Below are 25,155 nucleotides of genomic sequence, written 5' to 3'. Positions count from 1 at the left end.
GAACTGGACACAGTATTCCTGTTGTGGCCTCACCAGTGCAGAGTAAAGGAGGAGAATGACCTCCTTTGACCTGCTAGCCACACTCTTCCCTGTGCAGCCCAGAATTCCGTTGGCCTTCTTGGCGACAAGGGCACATTGCTTGCTTATGGATAATTTACTATCTACCAAGACCCCCAGATCCTTTTCTTCAGAGCTGCTTTCCAGCAGGTCCACCCCTAACCTATACTGGTGCCTGACATTCTTCCTCCCCAGGTGCAGGACCCTACACTTGTCCTTGCTGAACCTCATTAGGTTCTTCTCTGCCCAGCTCTCCAGCCTGTCTAGGTCACACTGGATAGCAGCACGGCCCTCTGGGGTGTCAACCACCCCACCCAGTTTGGTATCATCAGTGAACTTGCTGAGCATACACTCCGTTCCCTTGTCCAGGTCGTTGATTAATACGTTAAACAACACTGGTCCAAGTATTGAACCCTGGGGGACACCACTGGTTACAGGCGTCCAAACTCGACCCTGCTCCATTAATCACAACCCTCTGAGTCCTGTCACTCAGCCAGCTCTCAATCCACTCACTGTCCCCTCGTCTGGTCCACACTTCCTCAGTTTCCTAAGGAGGATGTTATGAGAGACAGTGTCAAAAGCCTTGCTGAAGTCAAGGTAGATGACATCTGCTGCTCTGCCCTCATCCAGCCAACCAGTTATAACATCATAGAAGGCTATGAGATTGGTCAAGCATGATTTACCCTTGGTAAATCCATGTTGACCACTTCCAATAACTTCCTGCGCTTGAACGTGCTTTGATATGACATCCAGAACGAGTCGCTCCATTACCTTCCCAGGGACGGAGGTGAGACTAACCAGTCTGTAAACGTACTCATCTGCAAAACTTGCATGGCTACTTGTGGTTCATTTGTTTTTAAAGCAAGTACACTAATTATTGCAAGGCTTCCTTGCACAATCTAAAACTAGGTACAGACAGACTTTTAAGAAACTGCATATCAAGAGTTTCTACACTCAATGCCTCCTTGTGATAGGCAGATGCACTCATAAATCTTTTAGATTAGTATGTTCTCTGCACTTCTGCCTGACTGAAATGAAAAAAAAAAAAAAAACAAAAACCAAAAAAAGAAAACCCAAATAATAAACCAACAAAAAGCTGAAAAACCTAATTGTGCAACAAAACCTGTGCTTCCATAAGGCTAAAAGTTGAACCCTCTCTGGTATTAGATACATTTCAGAATGAGGTTAAATTGTTACATTATGGAATCACATTTTTTGTCATAAAATCACACCTTAAAAAATAAGGCAAGAAACAGAAAAGTTCAGCTTTGTGTGGTTAAAACCAGCAGTTTCCATTTTGTAGATAAGTGTCTTTGCATTTAGTATGTAGGAGTTCTAAGCTTTTGCTAGTGTTAAAAGAATTTTGGCAAATACCTTTAAAAAATAACTTTTTAAAAACAGTATTTCTTAAAAAGTTTAAAAAGTAACTCTTTGTTTTCATTAACAATGCATACAGCATTTTAATTCTGGAAAAAAATTAATATAGATTATAATGATTTCTATTCATATTTTGCAATGCTATAAACATCACTGCAAGAAAATACACCAGTGAAGGAAAACAGAAGGAAAACAGAAGGAAAACAGAAGGAAAACAGAAGGAAAACAGAAGGAAAACAGAAGGAAAACAGAAGGAAAACAGAAGGAAAACAGAAGGAAAACAGAAGGAAAACAGAAGGAAAACAGAAGGAAAACAGAAGGAAAACAGAAGGAAAACAGAAGGAAAACAGAAGGAAAACAGAAGGAAAACAGAAGGGGACATGACTTCCATACATAGCTTTACGTTTTTATAAACTCTGGTCATAAAATGCTCATTTATAAATAGGTTTACTAAAAAGTTTTACCTTCTCAGCTGGATATATGTGCTGCTTCATGAACTGCTTGACTTTCAACAAAATTTCTTGGCCTTTCCTACTTTGACGGAACAACTCTCCAGAAATGCTGTGATGTGCGCTGCTGAAAGATGACCTAAAGAAGAACATTCAAATGCAATAACAAGCAAGAATATAAGCTGCCTTATACAGGCATTTCAATAAGTGAAGACATAAAAGCTTTGCCTTGCCTTTGAGCAATGGTTTAGACCACACTTACCTTTTTGACAGCTCTAACCCTCTCTCTGCCAAAGGCTTCACAATCTTAGCAAATTCATGACTATTCTCTGCAGAAGCATTTCCAATGAGATATCTAGCATATATACCCTAAAACCGAAAGAAAGGCATATATGGTACAATTATGCACTTAAAATTGTCCCTTTTTTTAGATTGGTGATTTCTTCAACTATGAAAGTAATACTTAAATGCACATACTCCTAATAGGAAAAAATCCAGACAGATTTTACTGTGATGTTAATATTGGTTTCAGTCCGTTTCTGATATAATGGAGATGCTTGGCACACAAGAGAAAAACAACATACCTCATCTAAACTAAAATAAATGAAAATCAAAAAAATTACTAGAGAAAAAAAAAAAGAAGAAAAAAGAATATGTCTGTACATAATACTGCAAGCAAGCCCAGCCTGTCCTTAAGCTAACTGACAGCATATGATTATTATCCACAAATACATGAACTACCCACATATATACTCTTATTCCAAATTAATACCAGGTAGCTTATCCCACATTTGGTATGCTGAGCTCATGCTTCACCTCGTAAAAAGGTACTTATGCCTTACAATGGTTGAATATCTAATTAAACAGTTACTTCTGTTAACAATGAATCAATTAAACTTATTTTTTCCTATAATCACATCTCAAGATTGGTCTCCTATGGTCATAATAAGCTGAGTTCACAACATGCCCATTTTCATCAGTGGGTGGAACCTACAGGCTCTTACTTATCTATCCCGCTATCTACTTTCATGACAGCTGCAGAAACTTAGAAAGATCTTTGTTTCTCTGCAATACGGGATTTAAATTAACCAGAGCCTCCAAAAAGGTAAAGACAAAATTGCTTGCATACTGGAACATCAATAAGAAAAACTTCACATATCCACACTTTCTCCTTTTTCAGCTTACTTTCCTCAGTTAGCTATATCTAACACAAAGTACTTTATGTAGCAAGAATTCTTTCCTAAAGAGTTATCAGTCATAAGCATCTAAGGTATTGCTTCTAAAGAAAAAAACTGAAAATACAATGGTTACAATTAGTTTTTAAATATGATTCGTATTTTGAACAAGTATTACCAAACTGCAAATACTCATAATAAAAATATGTGACGTGTGTCATAATAAAAAAATGTGAGTGTATTACCTGGGCTATTGCTGCCATTTTGAAACATGACAAAGCAAGAAAAAAATTAAAGTTCGATAAAGTGGTGCTAATACCCCGGCAGCGGCAGTAAGTGGAAACCAGTTCTTCAAATGAAGGAGTTTCTACAAAAAAACAACAGAATATTTTAGAATAGTCAATGTTTTCTATTATTTTTTCCACCTTATTCTTCTGTACAGCTTTTCAGCTTTATGAGATATTCCATTTACATAGTAAAAAACATGATTTATCATTTCTCATTACCTAAGTGTGATACGGAGAGACAAAAGGAAATAGCTTTCAGAATTCCAGATAACCATAACACTTCCTACTGCTCCCCGCCTCCACTCCAGTCAGGAAATTAACTGCACCATGGGGGTGGGGAGGTTGCCTCTTTTTTTTTTTTTTTTTTTAAATAAATGACAAATGTATATTTAAATTTTAGCTTTCTTCCATCATCTCTAAGAAAGGTTCAAAATAAACTTTCTCAGAAGCAGCATACTGTGGCTAAGCCACAGATTATTAGAACAGTACTACCTTAAACCTCACTATCAGCACGTTTCCTACAATGAAGAAAACCATGGAAAAGTTCTTTTGAAGGTCAAAATGATGTGCTTATTAATTTAGCTTTTTATTACTGTTTATAAAGGTAACATATCAAATAGAAATCAACCCTAGAATTCATTTAAACAAAAATGTTAGTTTCATACCTATGGTGTCTTTGAAACCCAAGAAAGTTCCTTGAGCTAAGTTCTTAATAGAGGTAGGCCAAAAGTAGAATGCAGTGGCGTATGCTAAATCTGCTAAAGGATGACCAGCAGTTGAAAGTTCCCAGTCCAGCACTGCCAAAACACGAGCCTTAAATAAAAATAAAGACCTCAAGTGAATGCTTGAAGATAAATTCTCTCCATCCACAAATATGCAACCCACTTAATACCCAACAGCTTTATTCGGTTACTATGTATTTAAAATTAAAAACACGCACAGTACCTATCTACAGCAAAACCAGTTCCTTTTAGCACTATGTAGGGATCCGCAGAAAATTAACATTCATATAGTGGCATTTTTCCAATGAAAATCTGTTTTAAATTCTACATTTTTGAGTAGTGTTCTTCCTGTCAGAAACTTCTAAACTCTTCTAGTCAAAATATCATTGAATTAAAATTACCCAATGAACAGCAGTATTGACAGTTGGGGTTGTTTTTTTTTTGTTTCCAGTTCTGTTGCACAGTCCTTTTGCACAAATACTCATGGACAGACCATGCCCTAAAAAACCTAATTTATCACAACATTATGCATTGACTAACACTTACATGGGGTATTGAATTTCTTAATCAGGACAGTCAATCACTGCCCAGTTAGTGACATGAGCCTCTGCTGCAAACATCCTTGCAATGGTGTCTTGAGCTGGATGGGCTGAGACTCCCCAAACCATTGTTCTGATGAATTCTTATATTCAGGCCAGCTGGCCTCTCATCCTGAATGGTCCCTCCAGCCTACTCATGATCCATAGCTACTTGAACTCTGTGCAAAAGACTTTCCTACATGGTCATTCCTGCACATACAGGAACAGTTTGCAGAGATTATTTAAAATTACCAATGTACAGGTTGTTCAGTTCTTTCAACTACATCAGGAACAGCTGGGAGAGTCCCTCAGACTGCCAGATTCTCTGCTCAGGGAGTCAATCAGCACATTTAAACCTACAAACAGTGTCTATCAACCAATCTATATACAACAATGGGAATCTCTGGGAACTGTTGCTTTGCTGTGAAGCAGGCATTGCAGAGTCTTGGTCACAAACCCCAGGCATGTCTTCTGGTCACAACACACCAAATAGCATGGAAAAAAATTATGAAAATGCAATTGTGTTGATAGATAGGTAACACACATTTATTTCCACAAACCAGAAAAAACCCTCTTCCTTTTCCCTAAAGATGAACGAAGAACTTTTAGGATCTCTGTGAACTGTGTGTGCTCCGTAACTAAGCAGCTTTGACAGATTTTAATTTGCTTCCACTAGTATCACATATCATGCATTCAGATCCTGCTCCAAAAGCCATTGCTGTTAATTGAACCCATACCACAAATTTCAACAGACTCTGGATCAGATGCTTATATAGTTTAATGAAACGAGACTCTGGTATGTCCTAAAGTTGCACTGAATTCAATAGGATTTATGCATATAAAATGTTTTGTTCCTGGACTTTGAAGCAGGGACTACGGCTAATGAATAAACCGAGTAACAATTGCCTGCAATGAAAACCAGGACTGTATTTAGGTACCTAAACAACATACACAGAGTATAGAGAAGATTTAAGTACTCTATTATTCCTTTCAAAGATGTATCATACACTAAAACACCCACATAAGTGTCCCATTACATGATAGGAGTACAAAAGAGTGGAGGACCAAAAACTACTAAACATGTACAAATACTTTTCAAATACCTCTGTTGGGTGGAAGATGATGTTATCTATTCTAAAGTCCCCATGAATCAGGCTTTCTTCATTATCATCAGGTGGCAAGTTGTTTGCTAACCACTCAGCCAGCTTGTTCATGGCAGGAATGTCTGCATGAGCAGCTGCATCATACTGTCTTTTCCAAGTTGATACCTAAAGAAATACAAACACTTTCAACAGATTTTCCCACTGATTCACAAGTTTTTCAAGAGCACAAAATTCTGAAGCGTGTGCTTCTGGGCTTTCACTATTACCATGTTACCTGTAAATTCAGTAAAACACAGCATCTTTGCATTTGCAAATGTGAAGTGTGAGATCAAAAGATGCAATGAAGACTACTATTTTCTATTTCAATCCTATTTACATAGCGCAAATCTAATATTATTCCAAAAAGTGAATACCATTCCCTGAATAAAGCTTTATAGAATTGATCTGAATGTAGTAGTAACTTTATACTGTGCACAAATAATTGAAATGTGAAGGTGTTTAACAGCTAAATTATGATGGTTACTTTTACAAGGCATTAATAACTAACAATTTAGCTTGCAAATCAAATACATCTTCAAAAACCTGATAAAACAAGAGATTTTTTTGAAGAGCTGTACCTGTCTTCTGCAGTATCCTGGTCCTCTACCATATCCTTGGAGACCCAATGACTGTAAATCAAAGGAGTGCAACAAGGCCAAAGTTTCTATGATTGCAATATACAAAGCAGAACGCTCTGCTGGGCCCACTTCAGGCAGCGAGAGGTCTCGGAAGATGCGACCCTAGAAACATCATAAATTAGATATTTGGTGGTATGTATGCATCAGATGAAGAGAAATAAAGCTCTACATCTCAGGAGCAAAAGCAAAAAAAAAGTGAACCAACACTCCCTATGCAATCAAAAATTCATTCCTCGTTTATTTTATTCCTTGCCCAGGAGAGATGAAGGGATTCACAGTAATCTCAGATCATTAGTATACAGGATATCTATTGGAAGGCAATTAAAATAACAGATATATTCAGTAGATGAGCTCAATCACTCAATCCAGATACCCTCAAGCTTCAAAGTACCCAGAAAAAAAATATGTTATTGTGTTGTCTCCAACATGTAACTCCAGAAAAAATATCAATGAAGACCTTGGGAGGGAGTTGGGGGGTAGGCAGGGAGAAGAGGGGAATGGGTGGGTGGTACATACAAAGAGGCAAACAATGAAATTCACTTGCATTCTCCTTAAAAGCAGTTTAATAAGTTTAGAAGATTGGTGTGTTTCTCCACTTTCTCTTTTAATTTTGACCCTGCCAGCAACAGATCGGAAAACAAAAAACAGACTCTTCTCTCCTCTAAATCCCTCAGTTTCACTGGTTCGTATGATGGCTTCAATACATCTACACAGCTAAAGCAACAACAGAACTTTTTTGCTGAAAGATTCTGCATAACAAATCTAGAAATCAGATTTTTTATTCTGTAATAGTTTATTCAATGCAGTCAATGTGTAATTGATTTCTAAATACACAACATATTTGTTAAAAACAGTGCACTGCTGTCCATCTTAGAATGGATAGCCTGTAAATTCACATCCTTAGAAATGTAAATATAACAATAGCAAAGTTTCTCATTCAGGAACCACTTTGTTTTAGTCAAAACCAGAAAAATTCTCCACATTTAACGTAAGAAAATTGTTTCAAATTCTTCACAGCTTTTACATTGTATTACTTTTGATTCATTATTTTGGTAGCGAGGTTAACTTAATCTCCAGGAATTGGCCTTACCTTTCTAATTTCCTAGTGAACCTGATGATAGAGCAGGATGCAATGAAAGGAAAGAGGACTGAATTCAAATCCTCCTCCCAGGAGAACATGATACAGCAGACTTACACTCAGAATCACCAAAATCTAACGGAAACGGAATCAATTCAGCTACAGCACCTCCAGAGTGATGGACCACAGACAGACCTATGCTACGTTCTTCCTGAAAGTAGTGCTTGAGCTGAAATCCTGCTTGGTTTTCAAGGAAAGGGCACTGTATGTAGATTACTATCTTCAGTGCTAAACAGGTCCCAGAATGTCCAAGGATCCAGTATAACTTTATAAACTGATTTTTCTCCCTCCGAGTTACACACATGCTTTTCACAGAAGCTATATTTACTCATTTCAAGACATCCTTCTGAGAGGTCTAATGAGACCAAGAGGTTAAATACTGAGTTGAAAATTTTGACAAAGTGGGAAAAAAGTCCTGGAGAAGATGAAATCAGTAAGAATCTCTGATAGCTAGCATTTCTTAAAAACACCAAAGGATTATTTATGTTTTATACCACAAAAACTAGTAACTGCTAAATAAGGCTCTAAAAGAAAGGTTTTAAACAATTTAAAAGCAGCTTGTAGTAGGGAGAAGAGGAGAATCTCTCACATTGTAGGACCAACCTGCACATGCTGCATTACATAAAATTCTGTTCCAATGACAGAAACATCACTGCAATACAACAGGGGCTCAGGCACTGGAAATCCAGCTGAATATAAGGCTTTCTGCACATGATATTCTCTATCAACCTGAAGAACACACAGAAATTTAGGTTCAATGAAAAGTTCCCAAGCATAAATGAATACAGTGAATGGCAAGGTATCCTCTTAAATGTTTCTTATGTGTATAGCACAGAAAACTGGAAACGATCCAGCAGCTCACAGCACTTTTGGACACATTCAATAACGTGCTGCATCATCACATACAAGACTTCGCCACTTGCAATACAAAGTGTCTGGAGCTTGATGAAGTATGTTACTTACCTTGTGAGCTCTAGGTAAAAGGGGGCCATGGGGCTTCTTCCTGAGCACATAAGCCTGCCCACCCTTCTGAAGATAAAATGTTGGATTTGACTGGCCTGAGCTATAAAGAGAAAGATAATTACTTACGAATTCAAGTACTTACAAATTTTCAGACTTTTATCAGAAATGATGCAAAATGCTCTGTGACTTGGCGTGAACAAAATGGCAAGACAGAGGAAAGGGTTCTTCTCAAGAGTTGCTTTTTGGGTTTTTTTCCAAATAGTCTTACAAGAATGCAAGTGATAGCCTACAAAATCGGAACTCAGAGGTTCTACTCCTACCTGTAAGAAAGATGTCTTCTTTCACTGTGGAGAGGTCACAGATACTCAATTTGTTCTCCTTTGAAATGGAGATAGCATTTACCTCTCCTCCCTAAAGAGACATCATTAACATTTTCAAGGTATGCAGCAGATACTAACTTTAAAGCTTTCCAATTTGGAGGAAATTAAACAGAGCAGAACTCACACTAGCCTGTAATTGTATTTGTCCTTTGCTGAGCTGTATTTTGAACAACGTAAGCATAGAGAAAGCTCTCCAAATAACTGATGAATTCTAGTACCATGCCCCACTGTATGCTAGCCTGATGATCACATACGTATGCTCTGCTTAAGGGACTGCCTATAATAGCTGTAAAGTTTTAAAGAATGAATGTTACAGTGACAAAGAATCATAAAAATTAGACATTTCAATCACATACATGAGTAAAAGAGAAGGATGATCTAGTTAAATGCTTAATAACACCTTGTCCTTCTTATCCCAATCAAGCTCATTGATCCTTATTTTCCTTAAGGCTCTGTGCTTAATCTACATGCCTTCCTCTCCTCATTCTGGATCATTTTTAAGACACGTTCTGACCTGGTCAAATAAAAGATTAGACAACTATTGGAAAATTAAAATCAAGTGAACTTTTGCCCTCATGCTCCCCCTGACATTTCAATTCTCCCCGAGACAATTAGAGCATAGTCTATAACATAGTTTAATAAGGGTACTGCACAGCCAAATACTCTGCCTGGCACAATAGAGATTTAGATCGGTTGAAGCCCTGAAGTGCAACCACAAAACAAACAAAGTAGTAAAAGCGTAAATACTGGCAATATTTTAGCAGATTTTACTATTAGCTACTCTCCTGAATTCCCCTCCTAAAGTATCCTCTGTTGAAGTACATACAAGGATTAGTGTACAGCTGAGGATTCAATGGATGTTTTATATTTACATCAGAAGACAATGAAAAATTGTTTACTGTTTTTAGTGATAACTGCAGATAAAGTAGTCAAAGTCATGTTTACAAAGGAATTAATACATATTTGTAGAATAACTTAACTTCCTAACAGTCAGCTCCTGATTTTAAGTCATGCAGCCACACCACTAATTTGCTGAATGCAAATGAACCAGATGTTCTGTGCAACGGTGGCTTTGGAGCCTGGGTGTAGCACCTCAGTAGTGCAACGCATTGCTCTCAGGGCATTAATGGGAATCTCAGCACAGCGTTATGCTCTTCTCATAGATTTGCTTACCGGGTGATAGCCTAAGGCTTTTTAAGCAGATTTCTTAAGCCGTGTATGTGCCTCTGAACATTACTACTTGCTGTGCAATCAAAGGACAATCAGATAAATCAAGATTGATGAGTAGGCAATAAAACAGTTGTGCACGTACTCCAGCAGAATGCACCACATGGGGCCAAACAAATGTTTTTCTGAGGACAGCAGGAAGTCCACCCAACATACCAGCCTGCCTGCGGACAGCCACAGGGCCTGCCTGTGCCAAAGGTCACCTTCGCTGCCACCGAGAACTTTGACTTTTCCAGCTGTTTGAGGGACGAGCCATTCCCTCGATGGCCACCGTCCGCCATCACCAGGGCAAAGGGCCTTAATTCTGCCCACCTCTCCTGCCGAGCAGCGAGCAACCCTGCAGCCCCTCTCCTCGCCCCGCAGAGGCACCCTTCGGGCCCAAGCTCTGGCTCCGCACCTCAGGGTGCCTCACGGGCGAGGGACCATGTCAATAGTCATGGAGACCGCCGCTCGCCCCTCACAGGCGGTGTGGGGGAGGGACGGACGAGCGGGCGGCCTGCCCTTTACCTGTACTGCCTGACAGCCAGAGCCCCCGCGGGATGCCGAGGGAAGCCGGGCAGGTGGCTGCACAGGTACCGCTCCAAGCTCTCCTGGTCGAAGCGGTGCTGCTGCCGCACCTCGCTGGTACCCGGCTCCGCCGCCATCCCCCCTTCACTGCGCCGACAGCGTACACCCCGCACCCGCCCACCGCTACGCTACGCTACGCTACTGACGGAGCTGCCGCGCACCCGCCCACCGCGCCGCTACGCTATTGGCGGAGCTGCCCTGCCCCGCCCCTCCCCGCCCGGCGTTGTCGCGGCAACCGGCGTTGCCTCGGTCCGTCAGGGAAAGGCGTCCCCGGCGCCGGGCCCGTGGGCTTCTCGGAGCCGGGTGGCTTCTCCTGGAGGAAAGCGGCTCCCGGGCGGTAGTTACCGCCCCGGCTGGTACCTCCCCTCAGCCACCACTAGAGCCTGCCGGTTGCCCGCTGTCGGGAGCGGGTGCGGATGGGAACTCTCTGTGAGGCGTCGGTGCGAGGTGGGGAGGGCGCTCCCTGCCGCTCCCGGAAGCTGCCTCAGACGGGGAGACGTGTCGCTGCGGTGTCGCCGGTGCTGCCATGGCGGAGCCCAGCCGGATAGAGCAGCTGGAGCGGCGTGTGCGGGAGTTGGAGGAGGAGCTGGCTCGCGAGAAGGGCGGGCGGCGGGTGCCGCGGGCCCGCATCGAGACCATGAGCCCGGAGGTGACGGACTCCAACCCCTACAGGTGCGGCCGGGGGTGAGGGGGGCAGAGGGGCGTTGGGTTATGGAGAGAGGGCCAGGACTGAGAGGGACAGAGGGGCGCTGGATTATGGGGAGAGGGCCAGGACTGAGGCACGGGCAGAGGGGCATTGGGTTAAGGGGAGAGGGCCAGGACTGAGCCGTGGGGAGGAGGCCCAGGGGCTGAGGCAGCTGTGGGGTGTCAGGCGTGTGTTGGAACTGTGGGTCTGGGTAGAGAGGATATGGCATGTGGACCTGGGCTAGGCTGGGTGGAGAGCTAAGGGATGGGGCTGGGTGTGTTGAGGAGGGTGTCATGGCAACGCTGAAGGCAGGTGCTCTGTGGGCAGGAGGGGTGAGATGCTCTCCAATTTCACACCTGACTGGTTCATCGAGGTTATTTTGTATTATCTTGCTTTATGGTACAGGGGGAGAGAGAGGAAACTTTGTGAGTTTTTCCACTAAGTTGCTAATAAATAGGACAGGTGTTGGTATTACATGAGATGTTATTCCTCTAAGTTACCAATTTTAGAGTTTGTTTTAGAGAAGTCTTGAGCGTCTGGGACCCCTTCTAATGCTCAGAGGTTCTGTAAATCTGATGCATTTTTTTTTTCAGGATTAATTGCTTTAATACAAGCTGATACTTGTACTTTCATTGATACTTTTAACGAAAAATGCAGTAGCAGGGTAAAATGTCACTTTAAAATTCTTCCAGCTATCCTTACAACCTGATATTTGCCTTTTTTTTTTAACGTTTTGTTGAAGTTAATCTAATCAAATTGATCATAAACCAGTGGAAGAGGCCTCACTGACCTGCTGCCATATGGTTCATTAAAGAAAAAAGTGTAGGCTTTCATTCTATAAATCAGGTATTTGTTTATGAAACTAATTATGGATCCTCCTGATTTCATTGACATTACTCAACCAACTGAGTAAGTATGTGACTTTCTGCAGGTTTAGTACTCCATTGCTGTTGCTAATAGGAAAGTATCTACTATCTCATTTAGACTGTATCTAGCTGGCAATCACAATTGCAGTGAAAATAGGAGGCTTGAGTTTGGTGCTTGGTGGGGTTATTCTTAAAGCAAAAGTGATTTTAAATATCTGAAAAGCAAAACTGTATCAGAAATGTAGAGAGCATTTTCTGTATAACGTTGCTGTTTCTCTTTGTAGTCGCTTGATGGCATTAAAAGGAATGGGAATTGTCAAAGACTATGAGGTAAGATTCTACCTGCATTAAAACATTTTTGCCCTGTGAGGACCACTTTTGATATACTGATCTGTATTTTATTTCTTTCTACAGAAAATCCGTTCCTTTACGGTTGCAGTAGTAGGTGTAGGTGGAGTTGGCAGCGTGACTGCTGAAATGTTGACAAGGTGTGGCATTGGTAAGGTAATGAGAGTTTTCTTCTTCTACTCCTTCATAGAAGATGGACCAGTCTTCTTCATAAAGAGTTATATTTGATTTCATTCCATTTATTTTGCCCAAATAAAAAAGTACTGTGAAGAAAGCACTGAAGAACAGCAATTGCGTAAACATCACAAATGAAGAGTCTGTATTTTTGTTATACTGGTAAAATTGATTTACTTAGGGCTTAATCCTGTATCCTGTAGATGATTCTTGTTTGGGTGCTTGTCTTCTCTGTGCCCTTACATGAGTCCATCTATCTAACCTTCATACTGGATTATTGCAAACGGAAAATAAAATAAATAAAAAAGAGAGGGTAACTTGCACAGAAGATTAAGTCGTATGTTATGAAATCAAGTTGATATTCATGAAATTGAAATGCAGTAGATGTCAAACATATTTTTATCACAAACATTAGTTCCTCATGTGGCAGACTCAGAGGTAAAAATTTAGCAACAGCTAAAAATAATTTGATGTGTGTATAGCTAACAAGAACCTCCAGAGTCAATAGAACAGGATTTTTTTTAAAAGAAGGAATTTGGGGAATGGCTTAGATATTTATATTTCCAGGCAAAGCTTGACCATTTCTCTTGGAACTTTGAGAAGTTTCTTAATACAGAGATGATGCAATTTTTTATTGCAAAGTTTATTCCCCCTTCTTCTGAAGGAGCATCTCCTGAATACCAGCATCTTTGGCATGGAAAAGGACATTGGACAGTTGATTCAGAATTTATAATAATCAACATGTCCATGTATTATGTAGGTATTTTAAGTGAATTGTTTTTGAAGAACTACATGCCAAGACAAGTGAAAGCAATTACACATTTCTAGTTAATGCCAGAACAACAAGTAGGAATGTGATAATCAAGGTGATAGTGTTCATGTAGATAGTTTATTGAATATTCTTAGTTTAGATCAAACGAATAGATTGTTTTTTATTAAGAGTGCTTTTCATGACTTAGCAAATCAGTTCCTGCTGAATGGCAGTTAGAATTCAGTCTTTCGGGTACTTATAATGTTGGTACCTTTTGTATGTGAACTGAATGGGATGGCGGGGGAGGTTGTTTGGTTGGGTTTGTTTGTTTTTTTTTTTTTTGTTTTAGAGTGAGTTTTGTTGTTTAAAATGGCTTGCCGTAATGCTCTAGATGCAGAGGCTTTGGAGATTCACATATATTAATACAATCTTCATTGTAGCTGCTTCTGTTTGACTATGACAAAGTGGAACTGGCAAACATGAACAGACTCTTCTTCCAACCTCATCAAGCTGGATTAAGTAAAGTGCAAGCAGCAGAGCATACTTTGAGGTATAACTTAGAGAAGTGGGTATCAACATGTATTTAGCCAGGATGCCGCTCCAGAAAACTGATGTTTCACTCTTGATCACTTGCAAAGCAGCATGATCCAATTTGAAAATTTGAGTATAAAATAGTTGTGGGAATGGTTGATGCTTTAAGGGCATTTTTGTACTGGCCAAAACCTTAATGTGAGTCTACTTTTTAAGTATAGCTAATTTTGCTTAGAATTTTAGTATAAACTATGCCACTTCGATGTGTTGTGGTTTTTCTTCCTCATCTAATATGTAAATTTTTAGCAAATACGGGTGTATTGTAGACTTCAGACTGGAAGCTTAAGGCTGTAGCAACACTTTTGAAGTTAGGGAGTAGAATGCAAGTTATCATGGTATTTATTAGTATTGACTCGTATTATTTCCTCCATAAGGAATATTAATCCTGATGTTCAATTTGAAGTCCATAACTACAACATCACAACACTGGACAACTTTGAACACTTCATGGACAGAATAAGGTAAAATCTCTCAACAAAAGCATATTGTTAACTTCTGCTGTTGTGTGGTTCTATACAGCCTCACATTTTTATCGTTGGGGTCTTTTTTCAGTTTCATGACTTCCAATCAAAAATCACTGGGAGATAGGTACATATGAAGACATTTCTGCCTAGACCTTTTTCTCTGGAGTTGGCATTTATTTCTACTGTTACATTGTTATATTAGTGCATCTTTAGATTTCCAACCAATACTGCAGGTATTACAGGATTTTCACATTATATAAAACAGATCAGATCATATTTTGACTGCTCCAGAGGAGTAGTTTCAGATATGCTTTATAGAATGAAAAAAGAAAATAGTTATTAGTAGGTCTCACAGAGAAGTTCTGAAATAACTTTTCCCATTTGCAGTAATATTGTACAAAGACACAGTTATCCAATACTTTGTACTGTGAGTGTATACTATATAAAACCTTTTTTAATCTATCTAAAATGCCCATGTATTTAAATCCCAGTTTCAGCATGCTGTTGTTTCTACTGTAGATCTAAGACACTAGTTGTATCCTGTTCTGCATTTGCACAAGTTTTGTTAGGAATACACTTCCCATGTTCTGTACTCTAAAGAAGCACGTTAATTGTCATGTTGGTATTTTGTCCTGCCACCAATTACATGCAGACTTCTGATACTTATTTCAGTAATGGTGCACTAGAGGAAGGGAAGCCCGTTGATCTTGTCCTAAGCTGCGTGGACAACTTTGAAGCTCGCATGGCAATTAACACGGTAAGGCCATCTAAGGCATGAGGTAACGGAGGTTGATTTTCTCCAATAAATATTGTTAGAAAGTATGCGGACTAGAAAAAAGACAGGAACTTACCGAGAATCTTCTAAGAAAATCCCTCCTTGACTTAAGTTTACCCAGTTCTTGTAAAACATATTTTATGTGTATAAACATAACTGTAGACTTTGAAGTTACTAGCAGCTAATGGTTAGTAAAAAAGTGTTGTAAGCCCTCTCTGTATTTCCAAATTATCCTGTTTATATAAAGGTATTATCAAAGCCTGTCACGTTGAATCTTACAAACTTTTTAAAGACTGTGTTTAGCTAATTGTATACTTCATATGACTTTTTGTATACTAAAACTGTCGTCTTAGGGCTGTGTACCTAATCAAACTGATTTTCTTTATAGTAGCAACAAATGTAGGGAACGTTCCAAATGCATGGTTTTTGTTATCCATCAGCTAACCTGATCTGCAAATTGCGTGCACTGGGTACACAAATACACTGTCTCCGTGCCATTAAAAGTAGTTTGAGCAATTAGATTCTGTAGTGTGTCCCTACTGCCTGGATCGCTAATGCCTGTATTTGTTCAAAAGTCTCAGCTTGTCAGGAAAGCACAAAGGGTGAGCTTCAGGAAGACAACTTTTAACTTGTTCTTTGATTTGTCCTGTGACTCTGATAAAAAATTTCTATTCTACCTTTTCATGTTTGTTTTTCTGATCATAGCCTTTTTGTCTTAAATCAGGAAGATCAATGTCTTTAACCACTCTCAATTTAAGTTTTGTGGTTTTTTTCTCCATTATACTCTGCAGTGCTGATGTGTGTGTTTCTGTGTTTATAAGGCTTGCAATGAACTTGGACAAATCTGGATGGAATCCGGAGTGAGTGAAAATGCAGTGTCAGGACATATACAGCTGATCATACCTGGTGAATCTGCTTGTTTCGCGGTATGCAGTGCTCTGCTGAATTTTTTGTTTGTCTTTCTTTTAAAGAATGGGAATGGCAAGGTTTTTTAACACTTTCTTTTAAAACTGAATTTCTTTATTTCCTCTCAGTGTGCTCCTCCGCTTGTAGTTGCTGCAAATATTGATGAGAAAACTTTAAAACGAGAAGGAGTTTGTGCAGCTAGTCTTCCTACAACTATGGGTGTCGTGGCAGGAATTCTCGTACAAAATGTTCTGAAGTAAGTGACTGAGTTGTGGCTATTCAATGTACAGCACCGTAAGAGAAAGAAACCCGAAGGAAGATTTCATAATGATGGGTCTGGTTCTTCTTACATATTTGTGGCCCGTTTCCTAAAGGTATTGGCATCATTGGATAGGGCTGAAACATACACTGCTTTTGTCACTGGTGTATTTAGTTTGGAGCTGCTGTTTTTAATAGAACTTCTCAGGGATAACGAAAAGTCGTCAGAGTTTTCTTAAGAATTTCTCTTACTGCATACAGACACACTTTTTTTTCCACCCCCTTCGTTATGCATTTAAAGGTACTCCCATTTGACATACACAAAAATGCTGCAGTGATGACTTTTCTTTGAAACTTTCTACATGGACAAAGAATAAATAATTTCTCTTGCAGTGTTTGCATTCCAAAAACCTGAGGTGAATTAAAAACAGTTATATAGCAGTATGACATGTGACATAATAAAATATGACTCCAATTGCTAAAAGAACTGCATGTATCAGCAAGGAAAATTTTTTTAACAACTTTGTACTTGGTTTCAAAAGCATGCGCCATCTTTTACAAGCATCTGTGAGAACAAGATCTTATTTAGCCTGTTTTTAGCCTTAGCGTGGTTATGTCAGTTATCGAAAAATTTCTATTTACGAAGAATAAAAGTACTGTTTGCCAGCATGCCTACAAAAAACAAAACTCCATTTTCAGCTGTGCAGAGAGGTATTATATAAAATTGCGTAGCAACATGTGTTTTTTCTTTAATGAAGAATGCAAACATTGCAGCTTAATTTAAATCTTTATTTTCATTGCCAATCTGACCCTACAGTAAAGATGATTAAACTGGTTCTGATTAGCTGTTGAAAACTTTCTCATTGTAAGTGGGATCTGAGTGCTTCAAGGAATAGATTAAGGCACTTACATACTACTCTAAATGTATTTTTTCTGAGACGCCACAAGAGGACTGGGTTCTATGCTGATACAATTACACTGTTGTCGGGTGACTACACCTTATTTTAAGACAGAGTAACATATTACAACTCACTGGTGTGAAAGTGTATTCTAAAAGTTCTTTGAAGAAAAATTATTCCTTGAGCAACTGAATTTTTAGGTTTGCACCTGTATATAAGGGCCTGCTTTCTCTGTTTGTGCTTCTAGATACCTGTTAAATTTTGGTACTGTGAGTTATTATCTTGGTTACAATGCCATGCAGGATTTCTTTCCAACTATGTCTATGAAGCCAAACCCACAATGTAGTGACCAAAATTGCAGAAAACAGCAAGAAAATTATAAGGTAAAAATGTTTTGTTTAGTTTTGTTTTTTCCTTTCTTTAAGTCTTAAGAACAAAGCAAGCTACAGCTCTGTAGTAAAAGAAAACTTTCATCGCTACTCCCGTTTTCAGCAGCCTTGTCTTCAGATCCTTGCATGTTTCTAACAATACAATATTTTGAGTTATCTTAAAGCAAAGGGTAGGCAGACTGGCTTGCATTCCGTTAGATAATATTTTATTCCTGCACTAATTGCTCAAACTTTCTGGCAGTCCTATTTTTGACTGTTAATGGGTTGGGTTTTTTTTAACTTGCAGGTATTCTGCCTTTTTATGCCTAACAAAGTTCTAAATGGTGACTGCGGTTCTTAAATATTAAGTGTGAATATTGGATTTGATTTTCTTTGCTGTTGTTGAAAATTGACTATTACATATAGTATATTTTTAAATTTTTTTGTGTTTTTCCTGTAGAAAAAAGAAGCCGCGAGACCAAAAGATGAAGTAATTGAACAGGAAGAAGAAATAGTACACGAAGACAATGACTGGGGTAAGTAATCAACTGGAGACAGAAAAGATGTTCCCAGTACCGAGATTCAATTGAAGTCTTTGTTTTGGGTGAACATGCTGTAGGGGTATATCGGCTTTTTATGGTTCCTATTTTTTGTAACTTAGACGGTGTAATCAGTGCTGGCTTCTCACAGGTTTTGACAGTAATGTTATCACAACTTGATGATGTATTTTTAGTGTAATGTGCAGGTTTTAGGCTCAAAATGTAACTGCATTTAAACAGAAAACTTTCTCAGAAGATAGTCTGAAAGATGCAAGAAGATGTATTCACTGTGTGTTCCTCTTAAATAATGTCACTAAAGAGCATTTGTCACTTCCATAACCACTGTGCTAAGGCATCCCATGGATTTTTATATTCCTTTGAGAGCTTTAAATTAGAAGGAATTTTCTTAAGGAGTGGTAAGCGCATTTTATGTAACCATTTCAAGAATGGATATGTATGCTCTATCTATTACATGATATGGAAAATAATCTTAGCTTACCATTGGGAGAAGTGTCCTCACAATAAGACTTAAACAGTAAGGACTAGGAAGTCCTGTAGGAGAGGCATCATTCTTGTTCATAAGTTATCTGTATAGAATTATTCCATATATTGTAAAGGGAAGATATTTTGTATCAATAATGGATTGAAGTAGTTGAAATCAAAGGTGTTTCGACTTTTAATTTTTTCTTATTTCAGAAAAGTAACTGCAGTTTTCCTTTTACTGTGATGACATAGTGATTAAAGAACTCTTTCTTGTAATGTTTAACGGAGTTCTTGATTCCCTTTCATGCAAAGGCATTGAATTAGTATCAGAAATTTCAGAAGATGAGCTGAAGGCTGCTTCTGGCCCAGTACCTGAGCTTCCTGAGGGAATTACTGTAGCGTATACTATCCCGAACAAGGTAATGTATTTATTCTTTATGAATTTTTGAAAAACATGTTGTAGATTACATTTATAATACCATCCAGTTTGGTTACCCTTTAAACTTAAACAAAATTCTGTGTGGAACAATTCCAGTAAAACTGTACCTCAGTACCTCCAATTGGTGCCTTCTATGGTCCAGTTTTATGTTTCTATGAAATATATTTCCTTAAGTGTGGATGCCGGTGTGAATGTAGTTTTGAGGTGATAGAACTGAATGTCTTTGGAGGGGCAGGCGAGGGAAAACAATGAATTTCTCAGTTGATATTTGGGTGACTAATTAACTTTTACCTTATTTATCTTGTAAAAGCTGAACGTAGTCAAAGAGCAATTAGTGTAGCTGGAGAACACAGAATCTGTGTGTCCTAGTCAGAATAGTTTACAATTTAAACTTATGCTCACTTAGGCCTAATGTTGCAATTGAGTGTTTGGTTCTAGGAAAATGCTGTGGTATAATTGCAATAAAACCTATTTGTGGGGGGTTTTTTGTTTGCTATTTTTGTTGCTAACCATTTCTTCTTGCTCTTAATAGGAAGAGAATCTGATAACTGAGGAAACGGTGGCGGAGTCTGAAGAAAGCCTAGAAGAACTCATGGCCAAAATGAGAAACATGTAGCAAAACAAATATTAAGTATAGCTTTTGGGAGTCTCAACTGACACGGGATTTTGAGAATACCAGGCTACTTCTACTTTTTTTTTTTTCCTTTTTACCTCCACTGAAGCTTATCTTTACATTTCTGATGAAATGGAACTGTTACAGGGGCAGGAAGGAAACAGAATTACCTTCTTTATGTGCTGATGTCTTTATGTCTTTAACATATGAAGTTGTGCTACTGTAAATTTTAATTTCTCAGCATTGCTACTGCTGATTAATTCTCTCAGCATTCTACTGAACATCTACAGGTGTTCAGTAGAAAATAAAAGGAGATGGATAAACTAAAAGAAGCAGGCATAGCACGTTACATGCAATATCATGTCATGAGAGCAGTACGTAGTGTAGAAGAACTGAAAGATGAAATCTGCTGGAGCAGATTGAACAGGTGAAGGGCAGATGATGGTGCCTCACTGGTATTGCTGCTCCTGATTTTCCATGCACTTGTACACATCATTGGTCACCGGTCTCTGTAAATTCATGGCATGGATCATGCTGTGGTTACTTTTTCTGAGTAAACAGAACATTTCAGCCTTTTCATCCGCCTTAAATATCTCTGCGATTGATTTATTTTATTGTTTTAAACTTCTCTGGTTTTATCCATGTTTTACTACTGCTTGTTCTTAAATAGCTGCCTATGTGTTTTGTGTGTGGTAATGATTTGAGTATGCTGCAACAGGCAGTGTCTTTTGTTAGTAGGTAGTTATGCTAGGAGACTGGGTATTAGCATGCCACTGGTTCAGCTGGCAGATGCTTTTCAGGACAAAATCTGTAAGAATTCCTAGCAATGTTGGAAAGAACAGGAGATGTTGTCTATGTCTTTGGAAAATCTAAATATTGTATTTTTTTGGTTTTTAAAAGTTTAGCTATAATTCGGATCCATCCCCATCATATGGGCTATATTAAGGAATATACTTAATCTGAGTTTGCATAGGAAGCCTTCTGAAATTAGATGTTCTAACGTTTCTTTAGTGTTGCAGATATCTTCAGTGGAGTAGCTGAGCTATTGTATTTGTCTTGTAAATACTAGTACATAATACTAGTACAATAGTATTACCTTTTAAACTATCATGTGTTAAACAGACCTGTAAATGTACACAACCTGTAGTGCGCCAGTACCCTGCAGAACTGGAAGGATAAATTTCAAGTATTTTAACTGCTTTGGGCGTCTGATCCAGAACTTGATCATGATTTAGATTTGACTTAGAAGAACGTAAATTTAAGCCTTCCGCAGTATAATACAAATATTTCCAACTTGACCTGTTCAAAGAACCTTTCCGCAGCATGATGCAGCCAACACGGAAACAGCTAGTAAGGGTCGTGGCAGTATCTAATCAACATGTAAAAAGACAGTAATACGGTGGAGGTGCTTCTGTTTCTTAGGGCAGCTGAATGAATACATAGTTATAACCGTTGCTTAGAAATTAAACATTTTCTAAGCTTCAAAATCTGTTTCCTCCACAGCTGACACTAGATTATGTTGTTTACGTAAAAATCATCTCTGAAGCTAGTGAGGGAGCTTTTGGGTGGATTTTGTATGCAGTACATTATACTGTAAAATGGAAGATTTTATTTTTGATTGAGTTCAGTTTTGGAGAAAACAGATTTTAGAAATGAACTGTAAAGAGGGAAAGGAAATAGAACAATTAGATCATTAAAAAAGTACATACTTGAATCTGTGTCACTAGGTCTACATTAGCTTGATCCAAGCGTCAATTTAAGTGTTACTTATGTTTCTCTGTGGCTTTACATTTCTGTTGGGAACAAAAGTGAGGCACAAACCAGGCTCTGGAGATTCTGAGGCAAATGGTTGATTTGTTTCTACAACAGCTCCATTAACCTTGACTCTTAGCAGCTGTGTCAGCCAAACAGTTATCACATGATTGACAGCTTTACAAGAGGCAACTGTTTACCATTTTAATTTATGTACAATTTTATGAGCAAATTAATACACTTTTTTGTATACAGAGTACACAAAATGGTTCTCCTGTTACTTTCAGACTTCCAATTTGTATATACAAGAAGAATTTGAAGTAATGAGAAAATACTTTGAGAAGAGTATACGTGCCAATGGTTAAAATTATTTAAAAGTAAACAGCATCAAAAAAAGCAACTTCAAGGATAATTTTTTAATTAAAAAGACATTTACAACTATAATCTACTCTGACTGTAAAACCTAATGGAAAATGAACTAACAAATTAAAGCCTATTGCAATGGTTCAGTCCGGTTTTGTTTATTTGGCAATCTTATAAAAGAAGCTTTCAGCGGATATAGTGTTTCAATCATGAATGTTATTGAGATGTTGACATTCCAACTGTTGATTAAATGATTAAATCTCCATTGAAACTGCTGACGCTCTGTTTTGAGGTGGAGTCTTCCTACACAGAAGTATTACTAGGCATACACCAGATATACAAATGACTTTTTTTAATGTCCATGAGGTACAAATACATGAACAACTATCTTAAGAGCGCTATGACTATAGCTGCGGGAGCTTACAGTCAACATGCGGCCTGCAAGACCCTCCACTATTACTCAAGATCTTGTTTCATTTTCTGTAGATCAGGGATTTTTGTTCAGGTTGAGAGGGTAAGCTACTGTTTCCTCACCATCTCTGCTAATGGACCATGGATGGTTGGCATCTGCCACTTTTCAGGGACTGATCTTTTTTCTTCCAAAAGCAGCCGCCCAACCTATGAGTAAGTTGAAGAGAAGTGACGCAAGGGAAGAAGAGTAACAGTTCAGAACTGGAAATCACAAAATGGGGAAAGTCTGATGCAACCCTGAAGGCTTAGAAAGTAGCTTCTTATTTAAGCCAGCAACATTAAGGAAAACTATTTAAGAGAGCAAGATGTATCATTATACATGCTAAAATCAGAACAGACAGCTGATAAGTCATAGCACTGTCTTTAGAGGAGGGAATTAATAGATCTGAGAAGAGCAGGCAACAAACACACAAGCTGAGAAGGCTGAGGTTTTGGGGTGTGGTGGTTTGGGTTTTTTTTGTTTGTTTGATTTGTTTGGGTTTTTTTCCTTTCACCTCTCTCCTTAATCAGTACTGGTCCTGCAAAGAAACTTCCCAATTTTCAAAACTTTTCAAGGTTATTAAGAAATACAAGAGGCAGGTAGATTTGATTAGCATCTCTTTATCTGATGACAAACTATTTTGCATCACTAGGTTTTTCCAGGTAGTACAAGCATTCTTGTATTTTACGGGGTTCAATGAGATAAATAATGAAAGTAGCGCTAAAGGGTTAACAACAGGGAACCTCGTCCGATTCCTCACTGAAAGTATTTTTAGTGAACACAGTTGAATCTGACAACAGCTTTAACTGTAGATGATGATATAGTTAGATATATTAGTTTCCCGAGGACGCCAATTATTTTTGCACAAGTCCCTTGAATGTGAGTTTGCCAAAAGCTGAAACCACCCTGCAGGTGAAACTTTGGGTGGAACAGTATTTTGACTTTTTCAAAATTACTCTCTCTTTAGAAAAAACTTTAAAAGCTTTTGAAAAGGCAGAAAGCGCTAACAAAACAAAACCACCCACGTCCTCTAAGCCAGGCTATTACAACGTAGAAGTAAGAACTACCCAACAGAGTATATACAATTGGTTGAACGTAACTTGTCACAGTCCTGGCACTTAGGCTATGAGGTATCAAATCCAGATGGTTTTGGTATTAGCTATAACTTGAGCGAGTAGTTAATATACATATCTATATACAATGAAAGAAGCTCGCTTTGTACCATACAGTCTGCAAAGTAAACATGGAAGGATTTCAAGCTTAAACATTTGTTTCCCTGTCATTCATGAAGACAGGTGTCAGTCCCAAAATAGTACATTATCCCAGAAAAAATAAGATTTTCTTAATAACTTTATGTCTGCTTTAAAATAGCAATAGAGACTGCCTTTTCTTTGAGCAGGTTTATATCACCTTTGTCCATGTTCTAGGAAAATGTTTGGTGATAATGCACTTTTTAAGCTGAATGTATCTCCACTCGAAGAGTGTCGAGAAGTTGCTTTTCCACCTATCAACAAAGTCTCCGCTTCTTTTATTTCCATAGCTCTCTTGTAAAGTTCAGCTGCCTTCTCAAAGTCTCCGCCTTCGTAGCTTTAAAGAAGAGCAAAACAAAGTTAAAACAAGCAAATACAATAAGGCTCTCAATTAATTTTAACTGAAATGCACACCACGCTATCAACAAAAGGTACTTAAGGCTCTCTACTTTACTAATAAGTACACAAGTCCAGGATGTTTTGTTTCATCCAGTAATTTTTATAGTAATTCGCTTTTATAAGGCTAAAGCATATCATCTTACCTTAGCACAGCCAAGTTTTTCAGAGTTTCCCCCACGCGAGGATGCATGTGGCCAAAGCTGTCTTCATAAATCTTTAACGCACGTTCATAAAGAGGTAAAGCTTCGACCTGCTTTTTCTTCAGATAGTAGAAAGTTTTGTTACAGATGTATATTGCATTTGCTATTCTTTTTTCCAACATAGTATCAATACATAATAGACACAAAGTCATGCATATTTAACCAAAAAGGTGTTTTGAGTTCTCAATACTGTTGACAAATGAGGATGGTAATTGAGGTTGTCAAAGCAATTGGCTTACACTTGGAAATGCAATTCCCACTAATATTATAATAATTAGGGTCTGGACTTCCTAGGCAGTTTTGAAAATCTAAGTTCTGACCTGAAAGTTTTGAGTTACCAAATGCTCTTTAACTTTACCCAAGGCAGCTTTAATCCCCACTTAAAATCAGATATGCAGATTGCAGAAATACAGCAAACAAAAAAACAACCTACAGCTCACCCTATTGATGCTAAATAAGGAATCTGGCAAGTTGATTGCATCTCCTTTGAATCTCACGTTAGTTGCAGATGAAAAAGTCTACAGCTTTCTCAGATTTTTAGTTACAGAGAGCTGCGGTTGATCAAGGTGGGCACTCTTTATTCACGGACATAAATTTCAAAGGGTTACGTTTCCCTCCAAGTCAGCGGTGGAGCTGTGTTTCCTCATACTGTGATAACCGCCGTACCGCTGAAAATGCTGTACTCCAGCTCTAGTCTTATAAAGCACGTGGGCATTTTGAATTATCTAAAGAGCATTAGCCCAAGTGTCCTTGTAAAATACCAGGCACAGCAATTATCTGTTCCCTGCATACATTTTCCTTGCCAAATATCCTTTCAAGTTTTAAAATGGAACCTAAGAATTTGCAAGTCTCATAAGGAATCTCCCTTTTAAACATGATCA

General features: G+C 38.5%; 3 protein-coding genes across 8 annotated transcripts in view; 1 reads left to right on the top strand and 2 right to left on the bottom strand.

Moving 5' to 3' along the window:
- The window catches only part of ACAD11 (acyl-CoA dehydrogenase family member 11), a 32,705-nt gene extending 21,894 nt beyond the window's left edge, over positions 1-10,811 (bottom strand). For 2 of the 3 annotated variants that reach the window (XM_054189458.1, XM_054189460.1), the window contains exons 1-9: positions 10,641-10,811; positions 8,527-8,626; positions 8,167-8,292; positions 6,366-6,527; positions 5,749-5,913; positions 4,011-4,158; positions 3,304-3,425; positions 2,146-2,252; positions 1,899-2,022 (exon numbers count right to left, since the gene is read on the bottom strand). In XM_054189458.1, the coding sequence (XP_054045433.1) occupies positions 1,899-2,022; positions 2,146-2,252; positions 3,304-3,425; positions 4,011-4,158; positions 5,749-5,913; positions 6,366-6,527; positions 8,167-8,292; positions 8,527-8,626; positions 10,641-10,777 (1,191 nt within the window). In that variant the 5' untranslated portion in view covers positions 10,778-10,811. The other variant, XM_054189459.1, reaches the window with a different exon arrangement.
- Positions 10,812-11,115: 304 nt separating this feature from the next.
- On the top strand, positions 11,116-22,073 carry UBA5 (ubiquitin like modifier activating enzyme 5). 3 transcript variants are annotated; one of them, XM_054191596.1, is made up of 12 exons: positions 11,116-11,372; positions 12,536-12,581; positions 12,666-12,755; positions 13,965-14,074; positions 14,490-14,576; positions 15,252-15,336; positions 16,176-16,280; positions 16,389-16,516; positions 17,665-17,800; positions 18,246-18,321; positions 19,120-19,226; positions 19,779-22,073. In XM_054191596.1, exons 1-12 carry the CDS (start codon positions 11,227-11,229, stop codon positions 19,860-19,862), a joined length of 1,200 nt encoding a protein of 399 aa, XP_054047571.1. In that variant the 5' UTR covers positions 11,116-11,226; the 3' UTR covers positions 19,863-22,073. The 3 variants fall into 3 exon arrangements, with proteins under 3 accessions (XP_054047571.1, XP_054047572.1, XP_054047573.1); XM_054191597.1 differs by lacking the exon at positions 12,536-12,581 and having other exon boundaries at positions 11,302-11,372; XM_054191598.1 differs by lacking the exons at positions 11,116-11,372; positions 12,536-12,581 and having other exon boundaries at positions 12,666-12,750.
- NPHP3 (nephrocystin 3) overlaps positions 21,802-25,155 on the bottom strand; it is a 28,502-nt gene continuing 25,148 nt past the window's right edge. For both annotated transcript variants that reach the window (XM_054191594.1, XM_054191595.1), the window contains 2 exons: positions 24,218-24,333; positions 21,802-24,012 (listed from right to left, as the gene is read on the bottom strand). In XM_054191594.1, coding sequence (XP_054047569.1) covers positions 23,832-24,012; positions 24,218-24,333 — 297 coding nt within the window. In that variant the 3' untranslated portion in view covers positions 21,802-23,831. The remainder of the gene's footprint in view (positions 24,013-24,217; positions 24,334-25,155) is intronic.

Source organism: Rissa tridactyla, chromosome 2 (assembly GCF_028500815.1).
Source record: "Rissa tridactyla isolate bRisTri1 chromosome 2, bRisTri1.patW.cur.20221130, whole genome shotgun sequence".
Taxonomy (NCBI): Eukaryota; Metazoa; Chordata; class Aves; order Charadriiformes; family Laridae; genus Rissa; species Rissa tridactyla.
The sequence above is the reverse complement of the archived record's forward strand: the minus strand, read 5'-3'. Positions and strand labels throughout refer to the sequence as shown.

Bases quoted from the DNA above. Each gene is read 5' to 3' on its own strand.
- UBA5 (XM_054191596.1), top strand. From the start codon at position 11,227: ATGGCGGAGCCCAGCCGGATAGAGCAGCTGGAGCGGCGTGTGCGGGAG. The intron at 14,075-14,489 runs GTATAACTTAGA...TTCCTCCATAAG, and splicing joins GCAGCAGAGCATACTTTGAG to GAATATTAATCCTGATGTTC. The intron at 16,281-16,388 runs GTATGCAGTGCT...ATTTCCTCTCAG, and splicing joins GTGAATCTGCTTGTTTCGCG to TGTGCTCCTCCGCTTGTAGT.